This window comes from Centroberyx gerrardi, chromosome 7 (genome assembly GCF_048128805.1).
Source record: "Centroberyx gerrardi isolate f3 chromosome 7, fCenGer3.hap1.cur.20231027, whole genome shotgun sequence".
NCBI classification, from domain to species: domain Eukaryota; kingdom Metazoa; phylum Chordata; class Actinopteri; order Beryciformes; family Berycidae; genus Centroberyx; species Centroberyx gerrardi.
In genome coordinates this window covers 28,975,138-28,999,065 of record NC_136003.1, presented here as the reverse complement: position 1 = coordinate 28,999,065, position 23,928 = coordinate 28,975,138, and the positions used below count along the sequence as shown (strand labels likewise).

Sequence of the window (23,928 nt, the reverse complement as noted above, 5' to 3'; positions counted from 1 at the left end):
ATCCCATTGAAATGAGTTAAGGGAGTTATTAATGCAGGAGACCCAGTCGAAAAACCCCTTAAACACCCCCTTATGTTTTGACTTTACTTTCTAATATAATGAAAGATCCAGGGAGACAGGAACTTTCCATTAATTACTCATTCATAACCCTGTAAACCGCATAAAAGATTCCCTAAAAACCCATGATACCCTTACCTTTTTTACAGTTGTGTTATTTTTAATGGATAATTAAGGACATTTCAGGTTTAAAATGAATGGGTTTGGTTTATGTTTCGGGTGGGGTGTGATTCGCTTTTCTCCGCGTCCTGATGGTAAATAAAAGTGTTTAGATAACTAACACTTTGTGACAAATCCTGTTTGTGAAGCGTGCTGGAAATAAACTTGATTTGCCAGTTCTTATTTTAATGGCACATTTACGGGCCCATCTTAAGATTTTTTTTTTTTTTAAATTGAAACCAAGACGGTTGCACACAGCTGTGGTTAACAGTACCGTTTTTTATATGGCGTATAAAACGCCATCCGCAGCTTTGATAAAACTGCAGGTCCGCACGGTGCGCAGGAAAAAGTATCAAGTTAACCAGAGTAAGAATGAAGAAAACGTCCGGTTGTAGCTTTCAAAATAAAACCCTTATTGACGAATATGTGGTTGCAAAGGGGTTTTTGAGTGAGTGATGCTTTTACGTTGGAGGCTGCATCGTCCAGCTTCTGGTCTTATCCTGGCTAACTCTGCGAAGCATGACGCAGCTGTAGTCTGGGAAACCACATGATCCTTCTTCCGGGATCACATCGAGATACGCCCACTCCAGTTGCCCCAGTTGCCCCAGTTGCCCCAAAGGCTTAAATCCACTGTAAAAACCCGAGTCAGAAGTCAGAAGCCGCCTGACTGGGGACCGAGCTGTTTGCCTCCCAGTAGCTGCTGCCGAGCACCAGGAGGACAAGGAAGGTAGGGATCAGTCTGAACCAAGCCACTAATTAACCCCTGCTGTAGGGAGGGAGCCGAACTCCAGTCACAATCTGAAAGGTTACTGCTTCCTTGTTTGTCAACAGAGGAACATGCCTGGTAGAACACATCTTAAGATCTTGTCTGAATAACTATCACCCAGTCTTCAATTCGGCATACATCCAATACACGAAGCAGCGCTCGTTTCAACAAAATCTCAACTTTTATAAGTGGTTCGCCTGTTATTCGCACAGTCTTCTTTCGCCAAAATACGCAATGAAAGGCGATAGCAATGCAGAGTGAAGAAATTCTAAAAGTTGAACTTTAAGTGCTGCTTGGTGCATCGGATGCATGCCGTATTGAAGATCACCTCTTGTCAGTTAGTAAAATGTCAAAAGTCATCTTCTTCCAGTTGTGTACCTTAGGCGATAAGCAAGGCAACAACAAACTGCCAGGATTTTTAATGGAGTTCTGCGTTACTCTGTCTCTCCTTACAAGAGAACGGAATGTATCAGGGCTAGCAACGGCTGAAACATTTGCTTCATGATGTCGACAAGTAAAAGTCTCTGACTACGCCCTGCATTTGATTTTTTCCTGTAGCTTATCAAAGGACAGAGCTTGAAAAGGATAATAGGTTTTTTTTTTTCCCACAACCTTACTCAGGTAAAGAAGTGATCAGTGAATTTAATTATTGCCTAAAATTAATCTATATTTTCGTCTTGGCTAAACGCTGTTGAGGATTTAGAGAGAGACAAAATGGAGTGTATTGTTTTACAGTAGTTATTAAAGGGGCTGGACTCTATGGAGACTATTTCCTGATAATAGGCCTACAGAGACAACAGCCCAGTCCAGTCTGATGCTGGTATCCCATTACAGAGGCTGGGCCCAGCTGACGTACTTTGCCCTAACAATACTGTTTATAATGTTCAGTGGACAGTAAAGGTTCCTCCCTTTTTTTACATTTGCATACAGAAGACATTTTCCTACTTGACTACATTTTCCCTTCCTCTCTGCTGGCTCTGCGTTGTTTTTGTCTTGAATGTCCGGCTCAGATTGGGGCTCTTTCTCATAAACCTGTTTGTATTGTTATACTTGTGAGGACCTTCCATTGAATACACACATTCCCTAATCCAGTGGTTCTCAACGTGGGGTCCCGGGGACCACCAGGGGTCCTTGAGGGGGTTCCAGGGGGTCCCCAGCAAACTGATAAATTGTTAAACTTCACCATTATTTAATTTACAATAAGTTAACACAATTAGAGAATGTGGAAGAATGACTATTTTGATCAGAGTTTCACTGTTATCTCTCTACCTACAATACATGGAATACTTGACAAAATCATATCTAATAATAAAAAATATTCTTAGATTTGGGTCTGAGAGAAAAAATGTCATCAAATAGGGGTCCGTGGCTCTAATGTGGACAAAATTAGGGGTCCTTGATATGAAAAAAGTTGAGAATCAGCTGTCAAAGGCAGCCTGACACCTAATGGTAAAAGCATGCTGCTGACATCGCCATCTGCTATTGGCTGATCCATGGTGACATCAGGTGATGGTGATGGCACCACCAAAGAACCTTTTAGTCATAAAAAGTTGTTAGTAATCGTTATTATATGGCCTGTAGATTCATAATTTTCATTAACGCAATACTGCTGATGTAGCGAGGTTAATTTTCTGAACTATTGGATGGATGAAAAATGATTTTGGCGTCTATGTTCTCAACACTTGACCGGTAAATTGACCAACAGGCCAATCTGGCAAAAACTTGGTGTATTCCTTTAAGACTAAACCCCCCAAATCCTAAACGAGCCCCTAGTAGAAGTGAAGACCAGCAAAATGTCCTCACATGGGAGGATTTTCCTCATCTTGCTATCCTTGTGAGGACATTTGGTCCTCATAGGGATGGAAGTACAAGCAGCTACACTTGAACTTGAACACAAGTAAACAACTCACCTCGACAGTTGCTTGGTTTACCACACACCCACCACACTCTCTGAACTGCCATAAAGTAGAACGCTGCAAAGAGCTGCTGCATGAACCACTTTTCAACATCAGTAAATCACTGTGACACCTTTGTTTTAATTACCGCAAACTTATAAGGCCACGTTGGAGACGATTGGCAGCCTGTTTCTCAAAATTAAGACCACATTTCCCATAAACCCCCATTGCTTCCTGAACCCCCCCCCCCTTATTGAAACCATGAAAACTTTAAAAACAATACTGTAATATGCTTCAATTACTTAAAACACGAATTTATGATTTACAAAATTATGAAATGCTGGTTTAGCTTATAGAAACTGTAAGGATAGTTTTAAACAACACAAATATAAAATCCAAATAACAGCATCTAAAATAAAGTCAAATGCGTCACAAAAAATGTGCTACTGGTCTGCATCCACTTTAACTCAGGCAGCAACATGAATACAACATTTATTAGAGAGCAAAATAAAACATCAATGATGAAAGATGAGAGCCGCGGTTATTGCTGTGGTCGTAACTGTTTTTAAGTGGTTTTTTTACCGCGATAAATATAGTAATACCGGTTATTGTGCCATCCCTACTCCTTCCACAATCTGCTGCCAGAAACTCTTTCAGCTTTAGCTCCGTTTGCTCTGGAAGAACAGAACCTCTTCCTGTTTTGTGCCGTAAAGCGATCCAGCAGATTTCCCTCCAGATCCGACTCGGTGTCACACAACATAAAAAAAATGCAGAGTAGAGGCTGCCAGTCCTCTCAGCGATGCTCTCGTTTGATTACTACTGTCTTAAAGTTAATGTGTTATTGATTTATTGATGTAATAAAATGCTACTCAAAGCACCTTTTCATATTAAGAGCATTTCCGTTTTCTAGTTCACAGACTGGGATAAAAGTATTTTTATTCCATGTGATCACCCACGTAGCAACTCTTTGTAGCTTTTGGAATATTATTTCTTCTTCATGTATATTCTCCGTTTGGTTTATACTTTGGTTTTAATAGATTGTTCTTTGTTGTAACAGATTGTGTGAATTTCTTGTCATGAGGTTGTTTCATTTGACAGATTGTTAGACTGTTTACATAAAGACAAGGTACTATTAAAAGCAACATTCCCCAGTGTTGGCCCGTGTGTGTGTGTGTGTGTGTGTGTTAACTGCTGAGTGTGTGAACCTCAGATTTGTTGACGCAGTAGGTGTGTTAAGTTAGCATGTGCGTTCCTGAAGGGAGTGTCTGCCGTTTTTGTCTGGCAAAGGATCATTCAGTACAAAAGTCCAGTGAAAAGCCACTTTTCTTCTTGAGATAATCTCACGATGACATCACAGTGACATCACCGCTGCATGCCGCTCCTAGACGGTTCATCGTTAAGGATCAGATTTCCTTTTCCAGCTAAATTCAGAAAAAAAAAAGCGAGGTTGTTGTTTTTTATCCCAGCTTTCTCTACACATTCAGCCTTTAGGGATTTTCTTTGTTTACACCCTGAGCAACGTGAGGAAAAGCTGCCAGACTTTGTTTTTCCATCTTGGAGACATTTGCAACTATTGTCTTTTTATTGTCTTTTTGAAAGCAGAGAGAGACCTGAACTTGCTTTTTTTCTACCATCTCTCCTTGATTACTGTAAAGCTTTCTCCTCCTGCCTCAGCTGCCAGCCGCGGCACGGCTCCAGATGATGCAGAATTACTCCGCCGGGTTATCGATCGAATGCATACGAAGAGCATCATAAACCCTATTTTCCTTCCCCTACACTCGTACGCTCTCAGGTTTAGAATGGGATTAATTGATTACTCAGCTAGTTCAGGCTCCCAGCTGCAGCTCAGGATCTCTTAACTCCTCACAGCCTGACATCCTCTGGCCAGACTCTATTTTTCTTTGCTGTTATTTCTTATTATTTGCTGCAATCCCACACAGGGATCGTTTAAGTTTCATCTTATCTTACAAATAAATCGCATGAAACCCTGTCTGGAAAACATGCTTTCAAGAGCAACTAAACCCCAAACCCAAATCTGTGTAAAGCCTGACACCTAATGTTAAAAAAGCATTAAAAAGCTACTGAAATTGCCTCGTCTGCTATTGGCTGATCTGTGGTGCAGATTTGGGTTTGGAGTTTAGTTGCTCTTGAAAGATATTTTCCAGACGGGGGTTTTATGCGATTTATTTTTGAGATAAGATGAAAGATTGGGTGATGGCAGCAGCAAATTGATAAGATACAGCAAAGAAAATGGAATAAAAACAGAAAAATAGAGTATAAACAAGGATATGGCAAATAAAAGGGTTATATGAACATGCACCAGCAACTGTTTCAACACTAGAACATGTTAGGTAGAATGTATGATTTAAAAGTACTGGGGGAAAAAGTGTGGATTACAGCATTATTAGGATTATTAGGGTTTCTACCTGTTCTACTGTCACTGTATTTGTCTGCTGAATTCTACTCTAACTCTGCATCTTTTTCAGCCTCTTGTCAGGTTTACATGTCAGGTTTATCATGAGTGAGACAAGCCTCTGCTCTCTGTCCTCCAGACTGCTGAATGATGTCCAAGAAGGGAGGAAACCGCGGGCCGGAGTTCGAGGCGCTGATGGACTCGTCGATCATCCGCATCCCGCCGCACCACTACATCCATGTGCTGGACCAGAACACCAACATCGCCCGCGTGGAGATCGGGCCGCTCACCTACATCCGCCAGGACAATGAGAGGTCAGGGGGTGGGGGGGGGGGTGGGGGGGTGGAGATAAAGATACCGCCTGGAAGATGGAGTAGAAGAGAATAAAACTCGAGGGGATGTTAGAGAAATAGAGAATAACTCGCACACTGATGTGTTCTCTTCTGTGGTGAAGGGAATTATTTCCCCTCCAAGTCCCAGGTCCATTAAAAAAAGACAAGGGGTACTTTGACATTTTTAACTTGAAGCTGTTGTTCCTCCCCCACGTCTCACACTGGGGGGAGAAAGTTTCTGTTCTGCTCTTCAGTTACCTAAATGCGGCTTGTTAACAGTGTTGCTAGCTTGTGGCGAGCTTGTGGCTGGTTTCAAAGGGGAATGCAAGCAATGCTATAGGTAACTTTATTTGGGTCAACTGAAATGCCAGTTCTTGATTTTATCACCACAATGTGACAAGTGCTAGATGAAGAAGTGTTTTTGAGACAAAAGGGCATCATGCATGTTTTTAATCAGGCTTTTCTGTTTGAGAAGTAGGTGACAGGAATCCATGACTGGGGTTAGGAAACACTTACTCACAAAATCCAAAAATGCCCTCTAACACATGACTGTAAGCATCTGTGAAGACGCGTACAGACACAGTATGAACTACTGGGCCAACAGACAGATAATGTGATACTGTAATGTTACCTGTCGTGGAGCAGAGACGCCGGTGCTGCTGACGCTTCAAAGTTGGAGCGTTTCTTCCATTTCTTCAGTGATGCAGATCCACTTTCACACCCGCTGCATTCAGGTCTTTATAAAGGTGATCAGGTTACAGTGAAGGAGGTTCTAGTCATTGTTAGGAATTCATATAGGAAGCCAGTAGGGTTAATGATTTTTCTGTAATAAAAGAGACTTGGAGAGTAGAGTTGTCCTTTTGTCGTTTTTATTGCTTGCAAGCAAGGCGCAATGCTCACCCACCGAGTGTGTGAAGCAAAGAGCCCAAACCAAGAGTTTGTCTTCTCTCTTAAAGTGGAGCCCAGCTGCAAAAGCTTGGCCCATCCTTATCATAAGTTTCTGTGATAAGAAGTTTCTGTGAATAAACCGGTTTTCACTGGCTTTCCAGGGTTGTCTTGACACAGTAGACTTCATCTCAAGCCAGTGGAAAACAGAGGAATAAGACAGTGCTTAATGCAGAGAGAAATAGAATGGTATAATATAATTTCCACTACAAAACCTATCTTCTGTTTTCATTGACAGGAAAGCTATGGATCAAATACCGTAGAACGTTTTCTTATTGTCTTGTAGCTCTGAGTGAACTGTTGGATCAATATGTTATCAAGTCCACTTTGACCAAACAGTCTGTTGTCTCCTTGACTACAGAGTCACACACACCCATCAGTGTGTTATGGCACCTTTACCCTCACAGGACAGTAGTGTCTCTGTGGACACACCGATTTACTTACGCAATCACTCACTTATGTACACACACACATTTACCTGCGCACACACACACACACACATAAACACTCTGGTTTTATCACCGATGCAAACAGAAACAAACGGGTTAACAGTGGGGTTTTCAAAAGTGTTGAGTGTAAGCAAACCAGGTGATGATGCCTTGTTTTCAGAATCGATTTGGCCGGATACATTTTGTTCTATTCATAGATTCTTGCAGAGTTTGCCTTTGCATACGGAAAGTGAGCTTTTTGTAACTTGAATGCATCATGACTTAAAGTACAGGTCTGTTTTCCTTCCAGGTTTACAGACTTTACTAATGTAAGTACAGCTGGACAACCTGAGAATACATGGAAAATCATGTTTAGCTGTCATAACAGTCGATTCGTTTGACTGCACTGTCCAATGTCCAATGGTGGAAAGAGTACCAAAATACTTAACTTAAGTGGAAATACTGTCACTTTGCTGAAATTTTACCTGAGTCACAGTAGATTTACTGGTGTAAAAAAATAGCTAATGCATTCTTCACCAACATACTGCAACAGTGTTTTCAGAAATGTAAAATAAAGAGGTCAAGGCCTAATCTGGATCTGTGTTTCCTTCACTCATCACAACTAAATTGACCAGTTTCTGATGCGATGCTCCGCCAAAATTTGTACTTAAGAGATGCGATTTAAAATGCAGCGAAATGTGACACATCAGTCAAAACATACAGTACATCAGTAGAAGCAAAATACCTGATGTAAAGAAAATTATCCAAGTACAATTACACAAGAAAGCTACCCAATTGTATCCAATTCCCAAAATGGGAATTAGAAAAAATATGCTCAAGTGCTCAAAACATAAACAAACATATTTATGCTCAGAATATGCTCAAGTGTGAACTTTATGTGACCCGATCCTGTTCATAGTATTCTGTTCCATCACCACACGGCCATCTTGGTTGGAAAATAACAGGTGATTTTAATTAAATGACAGCCGCAGCCAATGAGCGGTGTATTCATAGTATCCCCATGATGTCACCTGCATTTCCTACCAATACGGTACTTTACCATATACACAGCTCATTGGCTGTGGCTGTCACTTGATTACAATCACCATAACGCGTGACATCACTAGTGTGACATCATGGGATACTGTGCATCTCAACGCTCCTGTTCCTTTCCCAGAGTGCTGTTCCCCCCGGCTCGTATGATCATGGTGCCTCCACGTCACTACTGCGTGGTCGCCAACCCTGTCGCCCACGACGATAACGGCCAGGTCCTCTTCGACCAATCCGGTCAGGCCAAACTTCGCCATGCCGACCTAGAGATCCGTCTGACGCAGGACCCGTTCCCCCTCTACCCGGGAGAGGAGGTCCAGCAGGTGGGTTGGTTTTGACAGCAGGGAAGCGCTCTCCAAAGTCTGAAGAGCTGCTGCCAATGTTCTCGGCCTCTGTCAGCCTTCCTTGGGCAAACAAAGGGTCAATAAAAGTTTGTTAGCGTTGCTTTAGCCTTTAACATTATAGGCCGGATGCCAGACCAGACCTGATACCAGTTTTCCAAAACCAATCTGGGTACAGAGTACATCATGAAGTAGATTGGCCGATACGAGTACTGATCCAAGTACGACTCCATTTACAGTCATTTATTCTACAAGTGCATCAATTGCGTTCCTTTATTCATTTGATCAAATTATGCACTGAATAATAATCCTCAGTGAAAGAAATCAAATCATAAAATAGCAAATAGGATACATAGGATAGAGAATATAGCAGACAGTTTATTGATGGACTCTCAGCTTATTCAGAATAGATTAACAGCTAAAAACAGTTTATTCAGAATAGATTAACAGCTAAAAACAATTTATTCAGAATAGATTAACAGATAAAAGCATCTTATTCAGAATAGATTAACAGCTAAAAACAGTTTATTCAGAATAGATTAACAGCTAAAAACATCTTATTCAGAATAGATTAACAGATAAAAACATCTTATTCAGAATAGATTAACAGATAAAAACATCTTATTCAGAATAGATTAACAGATAAAAGCATCTTATTCAGAATAGATAAACAGATATAAAAACAGATTATTCAGAGTAGATTAACAGATAGAAACAGATTATTCAGAATAGATAAACAGATATAAAAACAGATTATTCAGAGTAGATTAACAGATAAAAACAGTTTATTCAGAATAGATAAACAGATATAAAAACAGATTATTCAGAGTAGATTAACAGATAAAAACAGTTTATTCAGAATAGATAAACAGATAGAAACAGATTATTCAGAGTAGATTAACAGATAGAAACAGATTATTCAGAATAGATAAACAGATATAAAAACAGATTATTCAGAGTAGATTAACAGATAAAAACAGTTTATTCAGAATAGATAAACAGATATAAAAACAGATTATTCAGAGTAGATTAACAGATATAAAAACATATTATTCAGAGTAGATTAACAGATAGAAACAGATTATTCAGAGTAGATTAACAGATAGAAACAGATTATTCAGAGTAGATTAACAGATAGAAACAGCTTCTTCACAGATAAAGGACAGTAGGTTTGGTCTAATAAAGCAGAATGACATTTAGCTGCATAACCAAGGTTCCTCTTCTGAACAATAGCTGCTCTGCCTATAAACTTCACAAACAGCAGCATTTCTGCATTTTCAAGTTGGGACACAATTTTTCTTGTATTGGAAAAGTTTTATATTGTGCCAATTTAAAACAGAGTGTCCTTAATATATCAATATCCGGACACTGATATATTAATTTGCTGATCTATTCATTTGGTTTACTGGGGAACTGCATCAGTGCCGATATTGATGCTACAGATACTGTCTGTGCAGCATCAGTCTGTGCAGCCTCTCTGCTCTCTCTGCTGTTGTTCCTCCATGTTTCTAATCACCACCCCCACCCCCCACCCCCATCTCTGTCTCTCAGGACGTGACGCCTCTGCAGATCGTGTATCCGGACACCGCTCTGCGTCTGCAGGCCCTGCTGGACTTCGAGGAGGAGGGAGGAGGAGAGAAGAGAGTGGCGGGAGACGAGTGGCTGTTCGAAGGGCCGGGTGCGTCTTCAACAACACACTCTGTAGTCTCTCTCCCTGGAAATTCGTTTGTGTTCGCAGAAATTCCCCAAAACGTTACAAGTACTCAGTGTTTTCCCAAGATTTTAGCATTTAGACCATCATGGGACACTAAAACTCTCCACTGAAAGCCAGACTAATGAAATTCTCGTAGGTGTGTTAGCAGCTCTTTAAGGCAGGATGAAGCAGTTTTGAGTAAAATCCTCCCACAACACACTGGAATGGTTTCTCTGGTCAGACATCTGATATAAAAATGGTAAGAATAAAAACATATTGACTGGCTGGTGGAGAAACCTCCATCATATCAGAGAAACCACACCGACTGGCTGATATCTGATTTTTAATAAATACAATATATAACCAATATATAAACAAACCAATACACCCGTCTAACACTAGTCTAAAACATGGCCTGCCTTGTGTTACTGTGACTTCATGATTAGATTCATTTAACAATTTAGTTTCATTCTAAAACATTTTATATTCATTTCAGAAAATAGTTGTTCACTGCTCAGTATTTCAAAATAAAACGGGTTTTAACATCTAAAATAATGCTAATTTGTAAGAAAATGTATGAAGTTAGCTAACAATTTAAAATAATCATCGACAGTGAGTTTTACTTTCATTCCAGCCGTAATTTTGTCAGATAATCTAATTTCAGAAGGAGATAATGAGAAAAATAATGCGTGACCTTTGACCCCGACAGGCACCTACATCCCCAGGAAGGAGGTGGCGGTGCTGGAGACCATCAAGGCCACTGTGATCCGGGAGAACCAGGCGATCCGGCTGAGGGCCCGCAAGGAGGGCGTGGACCGAGGAGGCGTCCGCAGGGTCACCGGTACGCTGACGCCCATAGGAAAACTCACTTGACCGAAATTATCTCGATATTCAATATTATCTCAATGAATATTAAAAAGATGAAAACTTTAAAAACAGTACTGTAATATGCTTCAATTACTTTAAAAACGAATTTATCATATCAATCACAAGACATTTGACTTGCATAGTATACCAGTTATTATCTGTTCCCTAGTCACTGGTATGCTAGACCAGTGCTTCTAAAATTTGGGTCTTGGAAAAAAGTAGGACTAGTTTAATTTCACTGTAACTGAATTCATTAGAAATTATGAGTACTGTAATCACAGGCTTCACTCTCACTGCTACTGACTCTCCCACATAGAGTTTAGACAATTCAGTACTAAATCGACAACAGCAAAAATCTTCCAAAATGGGTCTCTGGGACAAAATTTTATCAAACGGCAGCATCAGGTGTGTCTATTTGGGGGTCTGTGACATGAAAACATAAACAACACACAGTAGAATAGAAACAAATATGATTGTATTGTCCAAACCAGGCTAAAAGATGCTTTTTTTTTCGCCAATGGCTGTCATTTTATTCACACAAACCAACCTGTGTGTGTGTGTGTGTGTGTGTGTGTGCGTGTGTGTGTGTGTGTGTGTCTTCCAGGTGAGGAGTGGCTTGTGAGGAAGGTGGGAGCGTATCTCCCAGGAGCTCATGAAGAGGTCATTGACATTGTGAACGCCTTCATCCTCACTGACAAGGTGACTGAACCCTTTGCTTTGTCTCCCTCTGGTCTGACTGATAAGTGATCAGTTAACACGGCAGTGCGCTTGTTTAAGAGCGCCCGCTCCCCTCCCGGTCATGTGACAGGTGAACACTGGAAAAGGGCGCGGTGTAACTGCCGCAACCGGTTGCATAAAAAGCCACAGGGTGCAGCAAAACACACCCACACCTAAACATGACAGATCGCTGAATGTTTAATTTAGCCTGCTGTAGTTAGTCCAGTTTAGGTGGCCTCTAATCTCGCACAGCCACACCTCCGTCTAAAACTCATTCAAGCAGAGCAAACCAATTTGCTGTGGGCGGAGCCTGCTGCTGCTCACCTGTGTGTTTCCTACTAGCAGCCAGTCCCAAAGACAACAGAACATTCCCCACTCCTTATTTTTGCGTCTTCCTCTGAACTTTAAGCAGCAATCAATCAATCAATCAATCCCTTTAACCTTTAGAGCGGCTATCTGTTCCACCATTATTGATGTGAGGACAGACTGCTAAAACTAGAGATTTCTCTCTCCCATAATGCATCACAGGCTGTTGGCCAGGTCTGATAACTCAAGCTTTCACCGCAGCCTGCTGGTAAACACGCCAATACATCTCTGTTTTGGAGCAGAGTCTTCAAGCTAAGAGGCTGTAAATGCTTCATTGACTCGATGTTGAGATAATACTATATACGATAATACTATAATAATAATAATAGTAATAATAATACAATAATAATAATAATACGTTTAAATCCGTATTTTATCGTAGCTAAACTACAAAGGAAAATTGTTTCTACCCGGACAGAAAGACGAACCAGAAGTGTCGTTTCTGGGGCGTGTCGTGTGTTTTCAAACTCGGAGCCAATCAAATTGCTGCCCTTGGTTCCACAAGGTCTCATTATCTCCATTTGTTTTACATGCAGGTGTGACTATGCGAGATTAGGTAGCATGTAACTTTTCCCATTCTAAGAATTCACGCCCACTTTACATGTTTACACACAAATGAAACAAATATGAAAACAGTATGAAAAAATCCTACCTTAACAACTCTGGAAATAATGAACTGGACTTTGAATGTTTCTTTTGATGCTCTTTTTGACATTTGGTCATTGAATTGAATTCACTGCCACCAGGATTGCCTGTTTTAAAACGAGCGCAAACTCCACCCAGCCCGCACATCGTCGCCCTAAAACAAGTGCACCCTCTGTATAACAGTAGAATGTATTATTGTGGCGTCTTTCTTGTCTTTCTTCCCGCTTTCCATCTCATCTACGTCCTCCCTCCCCGTCTCCCTGTGTCTCGTCAGAAAGCGCTGCACGTTCGCGCTCTGCGGCCCTTCAAGGACGCCGGCGGGCGGGACCGGCGCACGGGGGAGGAGTGGCTCGTCACCATGGCCGACAGGGAGGCTCACATCCCCTCCGTGGCCGAGGAGGTGGTGGGCGTGGTCAACGTGACGACTATGAGCAGCCGGCAGTACTGCGTGATCCTGGACCCCGTGGGACTGGACGGAAAACCTCAGCTGGGCCAGAAGAGGGTGGTGAAGGTGAGGAGGACCAAGCCCCAGTCTGGATTAAACTGAATTTACTGGTGTTCTTCATATGAAATCATTCTGCAAAATCATTCAATGCATAGATGGACATAGTGGATGTAATTATGTAGGGTTAGGCTCCCATTACTTTTACTTCCTGGAAATCTAGGAAAAGAGTATCTTTCATGGTGACCTCGTGCTGCTGCAGGAGGCGTAAATAAAATCTCCAACCAATAAAACCATCACAGATTTTTTTTTACAGTCCTGCCCCTCCAACCTGCCTCTCTCTCTCTCTCTCTCTGTCAGGGTGAGCGTTCGTTCTTCCTGCAGCCTGGAGAGCATCTTGAACAAGGCATCCAGGATGTGTATGTGTTGTCAGAGGAGGAGGGCCTGGTGCTGCGGGCCGTGGAGGCCTTCAACGACACCGAGCAGGTGAGCAGAGCAGAGGGGTGACCAAGTCAAGTCCCAAGTCTTGAGGCACAAGTCTCAAGTCAGGTCCCAAGACTAAATGTAGAACAGCAAGTCAAGTCAGAACAAATCAAGAGTCCAGTATCAATTTAATATCTTAAAGAAAACTGAATATCTAGTTTTAATAGGATAAAAACTTGGTAAGAGCATCATGAGTTTGATTTCTATAATCAGTTTCAACTTCAATAAATTCAATCATTCCATACAAATTCAGAAAACAGAATTTAAATTCAGTCGTCTGCTGGAACAAATCTCATCACTTTCAATCTAAGTCATTTACACATTTACATTAACACAAGATCTCAAGCCAAGACTTTAGAAACCTTTTCAAGTCATCAAAGTCAAGTCCCAAGTCACCAGAACCCAAGTCAAGTCTCAAGTCTTCTCTTCATGCATCAAGTCAAGTCTCAAACAATTAAAAATGTGTCTGACTGTGTCTGCCCCCACCTCTGGAGGAGACGTCCGGTTGGAAAACAATGGCAATAAAGCAATCAAGTTCCCATGGCAGTTACAGTATGTGGAAGTTGGCACCAACAACTACAGGATCGTAATTCTTTTTTGAACAAAGTAGGCTCGCCAGTTCTGCAAAACACTGCTCCCATGTCAGTCAGTGATGTGTTAACTCCCAGAAAATGGTGATTAACCTTGTTGTAATGCAGGGTTTCACCATCTAAAAAGTCTGGAATCAAAGGGAAATAAATGACTCACTCCTTCACAGAGTGCGTTCAACATGACCGCTGCCAACATCCAGACACAAATAGAGCACCATGTTTCTTTGCATCCAACAAAATATCTGGATGGACAGCCGCTACCAAAGTACTACAGTACTACTAAACTGCTACTGCAGACAAACACAGAATTCGGGGTTAACAAGTCGTGTTCATTTCACGTATTTGTGTGAGATCAGGGTGAGCTGGTGAGGAGGGAGGTGAAGTGAGGAGGAGGAGATGCAGTGGGAGGAAGGAGGGATGGATAGTTCAGTGCATTGGAGAGAAGATGGAAGAGAGATGATGATTTGTTTTATTTTGATTTAACGGTATTCAGCGTCTTTGCTTGCTTTCTTTCCTCTGCTCACTGTTTTCTCGTGTCTCTGTGTGGAGGAGGAGGAGGAGGAGGAGGTGATGGAGTAGACAGGCATGCAGGGAGGGAAGGGCTGCTGACTGGGAAAACAACCTTGAGCCTAAACACATTTGTACTGTACTGGTCTGGACGGCTTGTCTGGTGCAACCGGCTGCTCACAAGAAGAGGAATGCACACACACAAAATCTGACTACATTCCAGATCTAACCTTAACCCTCACTGCTACATGCCTACCCAACCTAACTAAATCTAACCCCAACCTCAGACCTAAAACTAATCCTCAACCATAAAATGCTGCAGCCTCCCTTTCAATGTGAGAACTAGGCTCGGGCGATATCCAAAATTTAATATTGCGATGCTGTCCTGCCAAAATATCGCGATATACGATATTATCAGGGGTTTTTTTTGTTTTGTTTTTTCTGTTTTTGGGGGGGTATTTTGTTGTTCTTCTAAATTTCTTCTTCTTCTTCTAGAAATTTGATCTTACTATTCAAGCATTGGAGGAAACAATGGAACCCACTTGAAATACAATGACAATTTTTTTCGATACCAATATTCAATAGTTTGCGGAAAATATCGCGATATTCACGAATATTGAATATCGGCCCAAGCCTAGTGAGAACCATCCAAAACGTCTTTACTGGTAATGCAACTACTCAGGGAGACGAGCATAGACAATCAGAGAGAGAGTAAGAGATGTTTAATGAGGAATGAGGTTTTTCTGTCCTTCGCTGCACCATCCTCCTTTCCTAACTTGGCTAACCCATTCTACCCCGACTCTGTTCTCTTCTTCTTCTTCTCTCCCTTCTTGTCCTCTTTTCCTGTCCCCTCCATCCCCCATCTGCTCTCCTGACACCATGTCCATTCATAATCACTCTCCCAACCCCTTCTATCCTCCTCCCTCTGTGGCTCAATCTCTTAAACCTCTCCCTCACTTTCCCCACTTCTCACTTTTTCCTCTCTCCTTCTGTCCCTCAGTGCCTCTCTCCAACCCCCTCTCCTCCATGTCCAGCCCTTCCTCCTCCCCCTCCTCCTCCTCCCCCTCCCCCTCCCCCTCCCCCTCCGCCTCCCTTGCTCCAGTGCATCGCCACGCTAACCCTTCTCTCCCTCGTCCTCGTCTCTCTCCCCCGTTCTCTCTGCCAGCACGACGAGGAGGAGGAGGAGGAGGAGGAGCCGATGGAGGAGAGGGCCAAGCGCTCGCGGAGGAGCGGCGTCCTCCGGCGGCCCGGGGACCGCTGGATGCTGCGCGGCCCCATCGAGTACGTCCCCCCCGGCGCCGTGGAGGTGGTGCTGAAGCGCCATGCCATCCCGCTGGACGAGAACGAGGGCATTTACGTCCGGGACATGAAGACGGGAAAGGTGGGTGTTCTGGGCCTAAGCTGCCTTTTGACCGGCGGGTGCTGACAGCATATCATCTGCTTACTAGTCACTCAGAAAATCAATTACTTGTTACTCATTTAAAAAAATTAATCACATTACTGTACTAATTCGTCAACAGCAGCAGTAATTAGTTCCCTGAGTTTCACTTTGTTTTGTTGTGTATTAGAAGCTTTGATAAATTGGATGTTGTGTTTTTCGCTGTGGAAAGCGTTTTGCTGCCAGACAAAGTTTACAACGGACCAGAATGTTCTTTGCATCCTTGACTGAGATAAATTAAAAGTAATAGACAGCTGCTGAAAGTCTGTGTCTCTCCCTCATCCTCCATCTTTTGTTTTGCTTTTTATACATATGACGAAAACACCAAACCGGGATTTTGAAAAAAAAAATCTTTCAAAGGAGAGGAAAAGAAAAGGTTGAAGGGGGTTCAGGTTTAAGTAACGCAGCAGATTACTGGGATTAGTAACTGTAATGTAATTACTGTATTTGAAATTGTAATCCCTCGTTACTGAAAAAAATAATCGCATTACTGCAACAAAGAAATTGACTTTTAATAGCCTTTCATCACACGGCTACTGAGACGGTCTGTCTGATCGTAACGTTCCCCTCCAGGTGCGGGCGGTGATCGGCCACACCTACATGCTGACGCAGGACGAGGAGCTGTGGGAGAAGGAGCTGCCTCAGAACGTGGAGAACCTGCTGGCTTCGCCCCACGACCCGCTGGCCGACCGCTCGGACCGCAGCAGGCCGGCGGCCGGCAAGCAGCGGGACAAGACCAGGGTGGTCGCCTACCGGGTGCCACACAACGCCGCCGTCCAGGTCTACGACTACAGGGAGAAGAGAGCCAGGTAGGATTCGGGATTCATGTTGGGAGGGAGGGATTGGTGGATGGATGGATGGGGAGGTGGCAGATGAAGTCCTCACTGTGTCCGGTTGGCAGGGTGGTGTTCGGGCCGGAGATGGTGATGCTGGGGCCGGACGAGCAGTTCACCGTGCTGTCGCTGTCGGGGGACAAACCCAAGAGAGCCAACGTCATCAAGGCCGTCTGCCTCCTGCTGGGGCCCGACTTCTTCACCGACATCATCACCATCGAGACGGCCGACCACGCCCGGCTGCAGCTGCAGCTGTCCTACAACTGGTAAAACCACGACACGCCGCTGTACTTTGTGTGGAGAAAAATAAATCTGCCAGTTTGTTGTTGCTTTGCATTCTGGTAACCGTAAATACCTGATAGAAGTTCATTCAAGACCTCATACGAATTGTTAGGAGCCTTCAATTTGGCGTGCATCTAATGGACTGAGGAATTCAATTCAGTTCAGTTCACAATAAAAATATACAATGAAACACTAAAGCCACAACAAATAGTCATGATACATAAAAAACACAAACACATCCACAATCCCAAACAAGATCATAATGAACGGAGAAGTTCAGATGTTAAAGCGCTTCTTTCATAAGAAGCAGTTATCTCAGTAAAATTTCAACTTGTTGAATTGGTTTGCCTGTTATTCCCACAATCTCTTACAACCAAAATACACTGTGGGGGGTGGTAGTGAAATAAAGTGCTGCTTGGTGGATTATATCTAAGTGTGGCTCCTAACGATTTATCAAAAGGACATTGGCTGGGTTTTCAAGTTTAATTCACCTGCAAACCTACAGAAACACACAAAACACACACCAACACAGACATGCATTTCTCCTCATCTGTAAGTTTATTCTTTCACGTTTCTTTCACTCACTCTTTCACAGACGTCTCCAAATTGTTTGCCGTTCCAACATCTCCAAACTTCACCCCTCTTCTTCTCTCTTTGTCTTCTATCTGTCTTCTTCTCTTGCTCTGTTCAGGCACTTTGATCTGAAGACTCCGACAGAATCTGCCCAGGCGGCGGCTCTGTTTTCAGTGCCGGACTTTGTGGGCGACGCCTGCAAAGCCATCGCTTCCCGGGTCAGAGGAGCCGTTGCCTCGGTGCAGTTTGACGACTTCCACAAGGTTTGTCTTGACCAATAGAGATTAAGCGGTCCCTGAAACGCACCCAAATTTGATCCGATTTTGTCTTAAGCGCTCTGACTTAGTTATGGAAAGTCACAGAAAAACCCTGGTCAACAATCTCAGACCTTTTCTGTGCGTTTGCGTCCAGAACTCGAACCGGATCATCTGCTCGGCGGTGTTCGGCTTCGATGAGAAGCTGGCGGTGCGGCCCAGCCTGCGCTTCAACCAGAACAACCTGGTGATCAGCAGCGTGGACATCCAGTCCGTGGAGCCCGTCGACCAGCGCACCCGTGACGCCCTGCAGAAGAGCGTCCAGCTCGCCATCGAGATCACCACCAACTCCCAGGAGGCCGCCGCACGGTCCGAGACACACACACACACACACACACACACACATACACATACACACACACATACAGCAGTGCTTCGCCTACATTTTGTAATAGTGGTGATTGGCATGTAACCAGTGATGTAGTGGTAAATCAAAAAGTGGGTAAACTCTTGCCTCCAGTCAGTAATCATCATAAGAAAATAACCACCAATGTTAACAAAATCAATTATATTTAATATAAATATATTTTTTTCTCTTAAAGGACCATGTGGTTAAAGAACTTACATCTGCAGGTCCTTAAAAGATCTGAAAAAGTCTTAAATTGTCTAATATTAAGGCCTTAAAATGTCTTAAATCCACTTATTAGAGGTCCTATTTAATGACAGGTTTAATTTTCTTTAATTAGGTTTGATAAACATTAGACATGAAGGATACAAGATTAGTTGCCAAGATATTGGGTGTGGGAGATGTAAGGTTTGTTAAATCAGTGTTTTTCAGTTGAATGGCAGGCTGTGTAGATGTTGTTTCAGAACCAAGTGACCTGAGCAAGCAGATCTATGTTACTAAGGATTTGAGAGGTCATACAACCAGTATATTGTTTACTGAAGATAGAAAGCTCAATAAAGTTGGCCTTCTTCTGTCTGTGTGTGCAGCCATGAGGCGGAGCGGCTGGAGCAGGAGGCCCGGGGGAAGCTGGAGAGGCAGCGGATCACCGACCAGGCCGAGGCTGAAAGAGCCAGGAAGGAGCTGCTGGAGCTGGAGGCTCTCAGGTGAACACAGACCTGCTGGGGAACCGGGAGGACTGGAGGGGCAGCAGCAGTCCAGTCTTGTTTATTATAGAGCCTTTTATCACAAGCATCTCAAAGGGTTTTATATACCATCATATACCATACTACATCATACATATACATACTACATACTGTACATATCAAATACATCCTGTACTAGGTCATATACATACTTCATACGCATTGTTTACTACACCAAATACATACTACACATCATATACTACATCATAGTGCTGGGCGATATTGACAAAATCAAATATCACAATATTTTAGACCAAATACCTCAATATCAATAATGTGACAATATTTTGGGAATGAGTATTCATGCTTTCATAAGATATTTACACACAGGAAACTTTTGAAAATGAGTAATTATCATTAATGATCAGTAATCAGTAATGTGTAATCAGTAATAAGTAATAGTGGATATGGCTGCCTCCCAATCCTGACTGTGTGTGTGTGTGTGTGTGTGTGTGTGTGTGTGTGTGTGTGTGTGTGTGCAGTGCTGCGGTGGAGAGCACAGGAGCTGCCAAGGCTGAAGCTCAGTCCCGGGCGGAGGCGGCTCGTATTCAGGGGGAGGCGGCGGTCAACGAGGCCAAACTGAAGGCTGAGGCCCAGAGGATCGAGGCCGTACGTACTGAACCCCCCTGTGTGTGTGTGTGTGTGTGTGTGTGTGTGTGTGTGTGTGTGTGTGTGTGTGTGTGTGTGTGTGTGTGTGTGTGTGTGTGTGTTGTAGGTTTGTGTGTGTGTGTGACTGTTTGTTTGTCTTTACATTACTGCAGTGCTTCCTCTGTATTCATTCAGTAATTACAGAGAACGCAGGACATTAAAATAACGGTGTCACGCCAGATTTTCCTCTAAACCACGAACACGCCTTTTTAAAAATACTGTTTTTATTACAATAAAGTATCCAAAGAAAGTTTTTAGCACTGCATCCCACATTTGAACGAAGCTTGCACAGATATGGGTTTCTGAAGGCCGGCACTGATACCGATATTTATGGAATGAAGCTGCTGATAGGCAATATTTAGTATCTTTTTTGAGCATTTTCATCATTTTCATGTGTTATTCTTGTCAGAAGGAAAAGCATCTGAAACGCATTGAAACCCAGGAAAATAATAATACCTCATATATCAGTCTAACCCTTATTGCTAGAGGAAACTGAACATTAAAATAACAATGTAATTTAGCCAAAATTCCCTCTAAAACACTAACAAGGGTTTAGAAATAGTGTTTGGGGTGTGATTTGGAGGAATGGCCTCCCTGATGTGAACCTGAGCGTGTTGTTATTGGACTTCTTTGTTAGTCATGAACTGTCCATAAACACCATATTCAAACATAAGGAGGTGCATAAGTACACATGGTACCAGACCACTTTGGGCTGAAGGTCCATGATCAAACTTTGTAGTTGTTTCATCAGACCTGAAGTCACAACTCGGGGGAAGAGAGAGGTAGAGCTGTCAGCTGGTCGCCATCTGGTCACCAAATTAATGTATTGATGGATGGACAAGTATACTGATGCAAACCTGTGTGTGTGTGTGTGTGTGTGTGTGTGTGTGCAGGAGGCGGAGCTGCAGCGGCTGTCCAAGGCTCGGGAGCAGGAGCTGAGCTATAAGAAGGAGATGGACCGCCTGGAGGTGGAGAAGCAGGAGCGTCTGGCCCAGATGGAGAGCCAGCGCTTCAGCCAGCTGGTGGAGAGTCTGGGCAGCGACACGCTGAAGGAGATGGCCAGAGCCGGGCCCGAGCTGCAGGTACTGCTGCTGCTGCTGCTGCTGGGCTGCTGCTGCTGCTGCTGGGCTGCTGCTCTGGAGGGAGGGAGGGAGGGAGGGAGGGAGGGAGCGAGGGAGGGAGGGAGGGAGGGAGGGAGCGAGGGAGGGAGGGAGGGAGGGAGGGAGCGCAGAGGAACATGTTGCAGTTTGCATATTGAATTACACTCATTTCAAGTTGCATTTCTATTCGCAACACTTCTGCAACATTTTCACTATACATTTATTGTTCCAAACTCTGCATGTATTTTCTGCATTTCCACCATAAATAGTTTTTGTTTATTGATAAGGATCCCCATTAGCTGTACACAAGGGTGCCAGCTATTCTTCCTGGGGTCCCACTAAAACACAATACACATCCAAATGCACAAAGTTTTAATGAATTTACACCAATTTCAAGTTGAATTTCAATTACTATTTTGATAGGAACCCCCTATTTTCCTTTTATAAAGCAAATTAATTCGCTTTCATTAAATTTAATTTTAAATGTTTCTACCCTGTACTTTTTGCACATTGAATTTGAATTACACCAATTTCAAGTCACATTTCAATTACAAATTGGAGAGGAACCCTTAATCTCTTAATTCCACCAGAAAGACCAGTCTCAGTAAAAATATGATTTTGAATGGTGAACAAAGCATTTTGAAATATTTTTAGGTTCTGCTTTCTTGAGCAGCTTAACCTGTATAAACAGGATGTGGGTTTGAATCCCACTTCTGACAAGCAGTTTTGATTCTCGATGTAGTTCCAGACTCTTCAGACATCCTGTATTTTTGTATATATATGCATTTATTTCAGGGCTCAAACATCCAATCTCATGGTTCCTCTCCCTCCTCCCCCCTCCCCCCTCCTCCCTCCTCCCTCCTCCCTCCTCCCTCCCCCCTCCTCCTCCCTCCTCCCTCCTCCCTCCTCCCTCCTCCCTCCTCCAGGTCAAACTGCTGCAGTCTCTGGGGTTGAAGTCGACCCTCATCACAGACGGATCGTCGCCCATCAACCTCTTCACCACAGCCAACGGCCTGCTGGGGGCGCTGCCGGGCCCGGGCCAGGGCCAGTGAGGAGGAGGAGGAGGAAGAGGAGGGGGAACGGAGGGTGACATAGAGGGGAAACAGGGGAAACTGTCCAAAAGTAAATCCTGTCTCTTCTTGTAGTAATGACCGGAAGACTGTGTGTTAACTGACTGTTTAGACGAAGGCATAAGACTAGTGACATCACACATCACCACTAGGGTTCGACTGATGTGCGTTTTCGAAGACCGATACTGATATTTTTCTATTGAAACTAGCCGATATTTTTTGTTCAAATTTGACCATTTTCATGCCAAAAATATGACCTAAAATTATAATTCTCCCAGAGTTTTCTTCTTCCTTCGTCAAGGTGAAAAAAGCCTCTGAAACAGCATTTAGACCATCATGGGACACTAAAACTGAATGAAACTCTTTTAGGCAGGGACAGGCAGGTTTCACTGAAGGTTTTCTAGACCACAGTGAACATCTGATATAATAATAATAATAAAAAAAAACATATTTACTAGCTGTAGTCAGAGAGGAACGACAGACCTCTGATTTTTTTTTTTTTTTTTGCGTGTGACATGAAATGCCTGAGCTCTAAAAAGCAAGATTCAGGGATTTACTTTTGGACAAATTCCCGACTACGAGGACGTGCCATGGGATGGGGAACAGAATAAAGGGAGCTGTGCTACAAAGAATGAAGACTTGTGCCTAAAAGACGACTTTCCTGTCCTGTCCTGCTCTCCTGTAAGCCTTTACTTACTACTCAAGATAGCCAAAGAAACCCTGTTTCTGCTTTGCACTAAGAAAGAAATAGAACTGACGGATGAGTGTGCTGGAAGCTTGACCCTGCTAATGTTTACAAAAAATAGCTGATGTTAGACATTCTGTTTCTGTGCAATAATATTGTGAGAAAATGGGAGATTTGGATTCCCTTTCTTTTCCTTCCAGAGTGCTGTCCTTTCTACATACTGTGCTTCTAAGCCCATTAAAGTGCTGCTGTCCACGTATTCGCTCTTCTGAAGTTTATGAACATGCATCATGCACACATTCACAGAGTAATTTTTTTCATGACATCTTTTTCCCATATTTTTGGATTAAAGCCGCCTATAGATACCATTATTCGACCATTCATGACCATTCAAAAAGGCAAGTATTCAGTATTTTCCCCCAGAATTGTATTCTTGTCAGGGTGGAAAAGCCTCTGAAACAACATTTAGACCATCATGGGACACTAAAACTCTCCAGTGAAAGCCAGACTAATCCCTGTGTCTCTGGTAGATAGCATGCACCAGACAGAACTAACGCTTTAGCAAACAGTATGTTAAGTAACAGGTGATTAGCATTATCCAAAGTATGATAAGAAACCTTTTTAGTAATCCAAAGTTGGTATTGCTTCTTATTCTGTGGTTTATAGATTCATAACTTCAGTCTTCATCATTAGTGAAGTCCATTATGCCTCAACAGCACATAAACCTTTATCTGTGTGACTAACTTCGCTCACTTGCTGTGTCACAAAACAAGTTTTACTCGAAGTCTAGCAGGAAAGCAGGTCCACAGCCAGGCAGGTTTAGACATGTAAATTAAAATGAACTAACTATCTCTTTTCCTCACTTTCAGGATAATGCTAGTCGCCTACAATCACTTAACACAATATATGCTAAAGCGTTAGCATGCACACCGGACAGAGCTAACTACCAGAGACAAAGAGATGATTTTGGTGCCAATCCTCTTGTCAGATTTTGGGTGAGGAGACCAATGGGCCAAACTCCCAAAAAGCCGCTGTAGTCCTTTAAGGCAGTGGTTCTCAACGTGGGGTCCAGGGGGTCCCCAGCAAACTGATGAATCGTTAAACTTCAGCATTATTTCATTTACAAGAAGTTAACACAGTTAGAGAATGTAGAAGAATGACCGTTTTGATCATAGTTTCTCTGTTATCTCTCTACCTGCA

The 23,928-nt window shown here is 42.9% G+C and overlaps 1 protein-coding gene across 3 annotated transcripts; it reads left to right on the top strand.

Annotated features, from left to right (window-relative positions):
• Positions 1-799: 799 nt before the first annotated feature.
• mvp (major vault protein) lies at positions 800-22,987 on the top strand. 3 transcript variants are annotated; one of them, XR_013504958.1, is made up of 18 exons: positions 800-943; positions 5,430-5,604; positions 8,173-8,368; positions 9,938-10,064; positions 10,789-10,920; positions 11,551-11,645; positions 12,949-13,185; positions 13,477-13,602; positions 15,862-16,077; positions 16,708-16,943; positions 17,036-17,233; positions 17,941-18,085; positions 18,234-18,445; positions 19,070-19,186; positions 19,708-19,834; positions 20,767-20,955; positions 21,900-22,114; positions 22,174-22,987. XR_013504958.1 is itself a non-coding variant. In XM_071894316.2 (17 exons), the coding sequence occupies exons 2-17, from the start codon at positions 5,438-5,440 to the stop codon at positions 22,023-22,025; spliced, it is 2,646 nt and encodes an 881-aa protein (XP_071750417.1). In that variant the 5' UTR covers positions 800-943; positions 5,430-5,437; the 3' UTR covers positions 22,026-22,987. The 3 variants fall into 3 exon arrangements, 2 of the variants coding, with proteins under 2 accessions (XP_071750417.1, XP_078140535.1); XM_071894316.2 differs by having other exon boundaries at positions 21,900-22,987; XM_078284409.1 differs by lacking the exon at positions 800-943 and adding an exon at positions 965-1,021 and having other exon boundaries at positions 21,900-22,987.
• The last annotated feature ends 941 nt before the right edge of the window (positions 22,988-23,928 follow it).